Source organism: Carettochelys insculpta, chromosome 1, assembly GCF_033958435.1.
Source record: "Carettochelys insculpta isolate YL-2023 chromosome 1, ASM3395843v1, whole genome shotgun sequence".
NCBI lineage: Eukaryota > Metazoa > Chordata > Testudines > Carettochelyidae > Carettochelys > Carettochelys insculpta.
Window position 1 is genome coordinate 231465435 of NC_134137.1, and position 8574 is coordinate 231474008.

At 51.8% G+C, this 8574-nt stretch overlaps 1 protein-coding gene and 1 long non-coding RNA gene across 2 annotated transcripts; one reads left to right on the forward strand and one right to left on the reverse strand.

Moving 5' to 3' along the window:
- Positions 1-2254: 2254 nt before the first annotated feature.
- GPR162 (G protein-coupled receptor 162) lies at positions 2255-6397 on the forward strand. The gene is made up of 4 exons (XM_075001598.1): positions 2255-3324; positions 4489-4678; positions 5287-5438; positions 5684-6397. The coding sequence occupies exons 1-4, from the start codon at positions 2458-2460 to the stop codon at positions 6212-6214; spliced, it is 1740 nt and encodes a 579-aa protein (XP_074857699.1). The 5' UTR covers positions 2255-2457; the 3' UTR covers positions 6215-6397.
- A 258-nt stretch (positions 6398-6655) lies between these two features.
- LOC142017023 (uncharacterized) lies at positions 6656-8511 on the reverse strand. Its single transcript, XR_012646427.1, has 3 exons — positions 8377-8511; positions 7308-7396; positions 6656-6939 (listed from the first exon to the last, which is right to left on the reverse strand). It is a non-coding gene; the product is annotated as an uncharacterized LOC142017023 (long non-coding RNA).
- Positions 8512-8574: the final 63 nt, after the last annotated feature.

The window sequence follows — 8574 nt, forward strand, 5'->3', positions numbered from 1 at the left end:
GCTGCAGGGCAGGGCTGAGGGGCACTGGCAGAGCTGTGAGGGGAGCCCAGGGCTGGAATAGCAGAGGGGCTGCAGGGCAGGGCTGAGTGGCACTGGCAGAGCTGTGAGGGGAGCCCAGGGCTGGAATAGCAGAGGGGCTGCAGGGCAGGGCTGAGGGGCACTGGCAGAGCTGTGAGGGGAGCCCAGGGCTGGAATAGCAGAGGGGCTGCAGGACAGGGCTGAGGGGCACTGGCAGAGCTGTGAGGGGAGCCCAGGGCTGGAATAGCAGAGGGGCTGCAGGGCAGGGCTGAGGGGCACTGGCAGAGCTGTGAGGGGAGCCCAGGGCTGGAATAGCAGAGGGGCTGCAGGGCAGGACTGAGGGAGCACTGAGAGGGCTCTGTGGGGAGCTAACCGATGGAATAGTGAGGTGGGGGTGCTGCAGGCATTATTTTCTGTAATATTTTTCATCCGTGTGCAAAAAAAATGTTTATGTGCACTAATATGCATCACCAGTAGAAATACAAAACGTCGCTGTGGGTGCTCTGCTAATCAGCTGGTTGCCATTTGAATTTCTCCTCAGTGGCCATACAAGTGCACCACTTACAGAAAACACTGGCTGCAGGGCTGAGGGGCACTGGCAGAGCCAGGTGGGGATCCCAGGGCTGGAATAGCAGAGGGGCTGAAGGGCAAGACTGAAGGGCACTGGCAGGGCTGTGTGGCAAGCCGAGACTGGAATTGTATGAGGCCGCAGCAGATAAGACGTGGAGGTCATCATAAGAGAAGCAGGGAGCTCACAATAGGAATTAGCTGAGGGTCTCCCACGTCAGGATTGAAGGGCATGAGTAAAGGTGTGTTTGTGAGGGTTCAGGCCTGGTATTGCTGGGAATCAGGACAGAGGTGCCACTGGAAAAATGTCTTTAGATAAGACTTTAAAAGCAGGATGTCTGTGTTCAGGACTGAGGGCATGAGCATAGATGGGCCCAGAACTTCAATATTAGGGGATGGAAATACACATCTAAGATGAGGGGCATTCGTAAAGCTTTGTTTGGGGAGCCCAAGGCTGGAATAGCATGGGTGCTGGGGATTGAGATAGGGGTGCACCTGCAGCGATGTGGGAATCTGAGGCCTGAAATCCAACAGAGAGAGGGTATGCAAGGCCTTGAGGACCAGGACTGAGATGTTTCAGCAGAAGTGTTGTGTATGGGGATCCCAAGGCCAGGATTGCAGGGGCTGAGGAAGGCGGATCAGGAGTCAGCAGAACATAGAGTGGGTGCAGGGGAGCCATACATGGATCTGAGGGGGCTGCAACCCAGGAGAGGCATACATTTGGACAGTCTGTTATCTAAAGCCACTGGGGAGAACCCTGCACAGCCTAGATCAGAATGCTCTAATTGTGTGAGTGATGAGAGCGCTGGGGAGATGGAAATATCTTAAATTGCCTTTTCTCTTTTCTCTCCCTTCTGCAGTGAATCTTGAACCCTGAATCTTCAATGGAGCCTGGGAAAAGGATCTTCCCTTTCCACTGTTCCTCAGTTGTTCATGAGCTGAGTCCTCCATCTCAGTCAGAGGAGGGGGGCTTGTAGAAGCAAAAAAAAAAAAAGAGCCTTGGTGGTGGCTGAAAGGCAATTGTGCAGGAGTGGTGGCTGGAGGACTCTGGACAGCTTAGATCACTGCCTCTCTTTCCCCTCCACCCCCACTAATTGCCCCCTCCCTTTTAAAACTTCAGCAGGGCAGGGGGGCAGAAGTCATTAGCTCCCTGAAGTGTGGTGTTTGGTGAGTGGGGAATTGTGCAGTGTGCACGTGCCAGCCCCACCATTACACACACAGCCTCTCTGAGCCCCACCTACATCCCTTAAAACAACAGAACTGAGATGCCAAGATTTGGCACACAGCTGCATCCGACTGAAATATCTGGACAGCCCTGAGCTCCACAGATACCTGTTTGCTTGGGTGTAGCTCTCACTGGCCCCAGGAGGAGGAGGAACTGAGAGCCGGTGTCACAACAGGGGGTATATGGGTGGAGTATGAAGCAGGGGATCCATCTAAGAGGAAGTAAAGGGGGAGAGAGGATGAAAAAGAAAGAGGAAATAAAAGAAAGGATGCTTGGGAAAGAGAGGGGACATTCTAGCGAGTGAGAAGGGGAGGGAGAGGGAGAGAGCGCGAGAGAGAGAAGGAAGAGGAGAAAGAAAGAAGAGGAAGAGAACACGGGAGCAAGTAAATGAAGTGATCAAAAGAGTGAAAGAAACATAACAAGAGAGCAAAAGAGGGAAACAGAGAAGTTGAAAGGGTTGCACAAGGAAAGCATAGAGGAAAAAAAGAGAGCTCTTCCCATGTCCCATGGCAATGTCTCTTTGTGGCCCCTCCTGTGCATACCCCTTGCTTGCTATCCAGAGCAGATGAGGCAGGACCTGTCTGTCCCTGTGCAGGGTCTTTGTGCTTGATCCTCTTACTCTGCCTCCAGCTACCAAGGCAGGAGGCATGATGCATCGTGGAGGGGGCAGTAGTGTCGGTGACCTGTCAGAGTCCACTCTACACAACAACTCATTGTGGTGGCTGGCATGTGGGCTGCTAGCTCTGCTAGCCAACTCTTGGATTATCCTGAGTATCACAGCCAAGCAGCAGAAGCACAAACCCCTGGAGCTACTGCTCTGCTTTCTAGCTGGGACCCACATCCTCATGGCAGCTGTACCTCTCACCACCTATGCTGTGGTGCAGCTGCGGCGGGAGTCCTCTGATTATGACTGGAATGAGAGCATCTGCAAGGTCTTCGTCTCCACATACTACACTCTTGCCCTCGCCACCTGTTTCACGGTGGCCTCCTTGTCCTATCACCGTATGTGGATGGTGAGGTGGCCAGTAAACTACCGGCTGAGTAATGCCAAGAAGCAGGCTCTGCACGCAGTCATGGGCATCTGGATGGTATCCTTCATCCTTTCCACCTTGCCTTCCATTGGCTGGCACAACAATGGCGAACGCTATTATGCCCGTGGCTGCCAGTTCATCGTCAGCAAGATAGGGCTGGGATTTGGTGTCTGCTTCAGCCTTCTGCTCCTGGGAGGAATTGTCATGGGCTTGGTGTGTGTGGGTATCACCTTCTACCAGACCCTATGGGCACACCAAAGGCACCAGAGATGTCGTCACCAGCAGACAGAGGAAGCCTCCTCCTCCTGCCCCCCCGTGGCACGCAACACCTTCAATGTGCCGGCCATTGTTGTAGAGGATGTTAGGGGCAAAAGGAGGTCATCACTGGATGGCTCGGAGTCAGCCAAGACCTCCATGCAGATGACCAACCTTATCAGCGCCATTGTCTTCCTGTATGATACGCTCACCGGGGTGCCCATCTTGGTAAGGAGCAGGATGCCCCTTCTCCACTTCACTAGTCTACCAGCTCACTCCCAGTCCCATCCTCAAGGAACTGGTAGGTGTGGGCAAGCGAGGGTGGAGAATGTAGCAAGGAGGTCTCCAGCTCAGAGGATCTAGGCCACTCAGTCTGCCCCCCTGCAGGCTACCTTCTTTGGAATGGTTTAACTAGAGACACCCAAAGCCACTGGCTGAGTGCCACCAGAGGCTGGAGGAGGGATGGGGAAGCCCACCACATCTGTCCCCTATTAGCTCTCTGCTGATATGCACGTACCAGCCTCATTGCTTGAGACTTTAGATAAAAGACTCTCACCTGCATCCCATCCCAGAACAAGGGTTGGGGTGGTCCCCTATATTTGGCCCTGTGTAAGTTCTAAAGGCATTTCGGGTGCAGGAGTTTGCTTCTTCTGCAGCAAGGACAAGTTTGCCTTATTCTCTAATTGGCCAAACTATTTTTGCTCAAACTTTTTTAAAACTGTGCAAACCCCACAGCTGAAAGGTTTGTAAAACACTGAACTATTGAGTCCAGGGAGCTGGAATAGAAACTGTGCTGCAATCTTCAAGGTGACCTGTATGGGGATAAATCTCTGGGTTTATGTCCAAGTTGCCGGAAGGAGGTTAAGGTTTGTTTTGGGGTTGGTTTGGTTTTGTCCATCTGAGATGCATTTTCTTATTAGAAATTCAGTTCTGGTTTATCCTAGCAGGTTCTCTGGACAGGTGACAAATTGCAGAAATACACAAAACTGAAAGAGAGCAATTAAGAGAAGGGAGTGTTTCAAATTCCAAGTTCTTTGTAGACACCTATATTTAACTCCAGTGCATAATGAGCACTGTTGAGAAAGGACAGCTATTATAGGTCTCACACCTTAACTGAACATGTGAGAGTGCAGAATACATATTTTGAGAGCCCCCCATGTCTTCTGGCAAACTCAGTGCAGCCCGGCCTTGGCAGCCATGGCCTCAGGAAGGGACAAAACAAGGAAACTTTGAAGAAACAAGTATCCAAAGATCAATTTGTTTAACCAGCCTTTGCCAATCAGTTATTTGACTGCACAGTTCACTCTCATGCCGTCTGTCTCTTCCCCCTCTCTCCTTCCGTGACCACGTATGTCTCTCCCCCTCACTGTCTGTTTCCTTCCCACCCCCCAGGTGGTGAGTTTTTTCAGCCTGCGCTATGATACCGCCCCCACCTGGATGGTGCTGGCAGTGCTCTGGTGCTCCATGGTGCAGACCCTCCTTCTCCCATCCTTCATCTGGTCCTGTGAGCGCTACCGAGCTGATGTCCGCACTGTGTGGGAACAGTGTGTGGCCATCATGACAGAGGAAGATGGGGATGATGGTGAGCTGCCACCCCCCCACCGCACTATTCCCACCACCTTCTCATCACAAATCCTGCCCCTGGGACAGCCAGTGCATGAGGGAGCCTGGCAGCACTGGGTGTCGGGCCAGAGTACTTTTGGCAAGGCTAGGAAGGATTCAGGATTGTAGCTGGAGTTCTACAACCGGGAAAGGGACCGTGACTTTTGAGGGGGTGAAACATTACATTCACCGCCCCACACTAACCAAAGTGTGAATGGAATTATTCACATGCCCAAACTGTGATGGTGGGGTGAGACATGGGATACAAACTTCAACACCCCCCACAACATAGTGGTGAAGCACCCACATTTCTCTCCATTCTGGTGGCAAGACATTTGGGGATGAAGCAGCAGGTGCCCATGAGCTGAGACAGGGTAGCCCCTGTACTGCCTAGACCAACAAGAAGGAAGAGAATTGGAAAGAGGGGTTTGTCATGTGAGGAGAGCTTAGAGAGTAGGAGCTATGGGACAGAGTGAAAACAAAGGCATGTGAAAGGAGGGTATGCAGGCTCCCTGGACATGCGGGGACAGGAGATTCCCAGCTGGTGGCTGACAGTGGCGTGCACTGTTTCTCCCCATCACCCTCCAGATGGGACCTGTGAGGATTATGGCGATGGGCGGATCTGTAAGGTGCGATTTGATGCCAACGGTGCTGCTGCTGTGAAGCGGGATCCGAGGGACGTCAAGCTGCTACCCATCAACCACATGCTACTGCCACATGACAGGGTGCACTATCTGCAGGTGAGATATAGGGAATGCAGGGGGTGCCTATCCTCCAATCCTTTCTCCTCTGTGGGTTGCACCCAGATATTCCCTGCCCTGAAACTCTGTTGGGGTCTCAAGGGATCACTGGTCTGTCATATAGGTATAGAACCCATGGATTCCCCTCTCTGAAATGCTTTCTTTTCGTTCTGTCTTGCAGGCTTTCCCCAAGCCTTGCAGGATCTTCCTTCCCCTCACCTCCATTTCCTTTTACCTTCTTTCAGGTCCCCATCTCCCGGAGAATGTCCCACGATGAGACTACCATCTTCTCCTCCCACCGCTCCACTCCATCCTTCCTTCACAAGTGGTCATCGTCCGATGACATCCGAATTGCCACTCCACGCAAGCCTGGGGGCCGTGGCTTCCTTGCTCCTGAACTGCGTGACTACCACCATCGCCGGCGACCCCCTGAAAATGAGCTGACCACTCTCCGGCAGTTCCTAGAGGGGGGGCTGATCCCCAGAGGATCCGGCTCCAGTGCCTGCTTCTTCAGGGATGAGATCACCACATTCATCGATGAGACACCTCTGCCCTCCCCAGCCTGCAGTCCACGTCACTCCCGCCTCCCACTCACGTTGCGCCGGGACCGCCGCCTCTCCCTGGGGGGTGCTGAGGAGGAAGAGACCCCTGAGCGAGCACGACGCTGCTCGCTGTCTGGCAGTGAAGACTGGCATCTTCAGGACAGACAGCAGGCACCCCATGAAAGGACCCCTGAAGCCTGTGAGGCTCATACCTTCAGGGAGCTTAACCTATGAGAGATTGCATCAGAAACATTCACTGCCCTTGGGATTCTTAAATAAAAAACTTGCACTGTCCCCCGGATCCTGGGATCCAATGGGTAGTTTATGTTCTCATATTTCTCAACAGCTGGCAGAAACAAGGCACCTTCCATGTATGCTGCGGTGGTGGCAGGGAGACATCTAGCGCAACAGGTCCACACAAAGGAGCCAGTGACATGAGCAGCCTGCGCCTGCTCATAAACATGACTTTAGAGTGGCCCTCTGTTAGCTCTGCCCTTTGTTAGGTCCACACTCTCATTAGCTCCGCCCATCACAGAAAATGCCCCCTGAGAGCAGTGGTGGGGACAGAATAGTATTAAAATTCTATATTTGGAGTGTCAATGTGTGTCTGTTTTTAAAATACTGTATTAATAATAACCTCATTTCCATGGCAACAAAGCGATTGTCAAAATGTTTAATGAAGTTTCTCAGGCTTCTGGGGAGGGACATCAGGAACAGGCAAAGCTCTCTCCACCAACTCTTCCCAACAGTGCAGCAGACAGAGGGGGAGGCAGCAGATGTTTAATGGCAACAGTGCCGCGGGCAGGAAGTGAAGGAGAGTCATGTACCAGGAAGGATTTTTTAGGAGGCAGGAGGCATAGTTCTGTTGTCATTCTCAGCAGTGACTTGGGCTGTATCCATTCTAGATTTTGTTCCTCTGTTCCACTGGTTGTTTCACCAATGCACTAAGACTGGGAGCACTAGCGTAAAAAAGGCATTGGTGGTCGATTGTGTTTTTACGTACCAACTAATACCACTTAGAATAAAAACCTCCCCTTGTACCAGCCCTATTCCAGTGCATGATTAAACCCTATTCCAGAGTGTGATTAAATTCACTGGGGATGAGGAGAGAGAAGATAAAAAGAACATTTTGCCTAACATTTTCCCTATTTATTGTCACCGCCCCCCAAAATAGGTACTGTTGTGGCAACATTGGATACAGGTGTTGACGAGACATTAGGGAAGAAGATCAGACAGGTAAGAAGGTTTAAGAACAGGGGTCATTACCCAGAGCTGTCATAGGTGTATAATGGAACCCTGACACTAAAAGCCCATCCATTCAGCTCACCCTCACTGTAACACAGGCTGTAGAACACCTGCTGCAGACCTTCACAGTTGCTGATGATCTTCTCACAGACTCAAGACTAGAATCAGTTCCTGGAAAAGAGCATAAAGTCTCTATTATACGCAGACCCTAGGAACAGCACTTGGTGAACTTCATACACATTGGAACCATAACACACCATGATTGGTTTCCCCTTCGTGACAGGCAGACGAGCCTGTTGGTCAGTGGGAGAGGGCAACGGAATGGATCACTCACTCGATGACTACCTGTTCTGCTCTGGGATTTCCCCTCACTCCCCTGGTATCAGCCACTGTTGGAAGATGGGATACTGGGCCAGATGGACTTTGATCTGACCCAGTACAGCCATTCTTATGTTCATTGAGCCTTTCCCCTGTATGACACCATTCCAAATCTATCTTTGGTTGAAGACACTGGCTGGCCCAGAGGGACTGAAGAACAGGATACAGGGTCCTTTTTCCCAAGGGCACTGTTTCCAGTGGTGAAATTCAAACAGTATGTTAATCAATAACAATTTACTGTCTCCCAGGTGTCTTCCGACAGAATGGATGTGGGGCATCTGGGTTCAAGACATACAGAAGAAGCATAAGCCTCAGAAGAGATTACCATACCTATCTGGGCTCCTGTATAGCTACTAAGCCAGGCTGCAAACACAATATTGGGAAATGATCATGAGACACAATCAAGTTGCGGAAAGAGGGAGTGTTATAGGTCTGTTAGGGTTGGCCTAACCATCCACAGGGTGATCAGGTCATAGCAGACTGCCAAGTCCAGGATTCAACAACCACCAGTTGGAGCCCCCATATACGTTTTGAACAAATACTAAAGGGAGGGGTTGAGCCTCTAGGGACATATTTTCAAGCTTTTCGCCTTGTCTATGAAGGCTAGAAATGAACCGTTTTTAAAATGAAAGTGGAGCCTCCAGGGGTCACATGACTCAAGGAGGTGCGGCGGGGGTTTGAGAAAAGCCCCAAACATCCCAGACTCAGGCTACAAGGGAGGGGAGACAACACACAGCTGCTCTGATTCTCAGAGGTGCTGAGCCAAACTTTACCGCAGTCAGCCACGCTGCAGGCACTTTTGCAAGTCGGGGTGCTCGCCTCCCCCAGAACCGCTTGGCTGCCAGCCTTTCAGCCGCTGCTCCGGGCAGGCGATTTGGGAGCGGGGCGACGGCTGGAAGGGAGCGCTGGTTTCCACGCTCCACTGGGTTTGGCGAGGAGGTGAGCCCGGCCTCTGCTTGGCCCAGCGCCAC

What these genes read in the sequence shown, in the direction of transcription:
- GPR162 (XM_075001598.1), top strand. Translation starts at nt 2,458, where the DNA reads ATGATGCATCGTGGAGGGGGCAGTAGTGTCGGTGACCTGTCAGAGTCC. An exon ending in TCACCGGGGTGCCCATCTTG is followed by an intron (nt 3,325 to 4,488) that starts GTAAGGAGCAGG and finishes CCCACCCCCCAG; the next exon opens with GTGGTGAGTTTTTTCAGCCT. An exon ending in AGAGGAAGATGGGGATGATG is followed by an intron (nt 4,679 to 5,286) that starts GTGAGCTGCCAC and finishes ATCACCCTCCAG; the next exon opens with ATGGGACCTGTGAGGATTAT.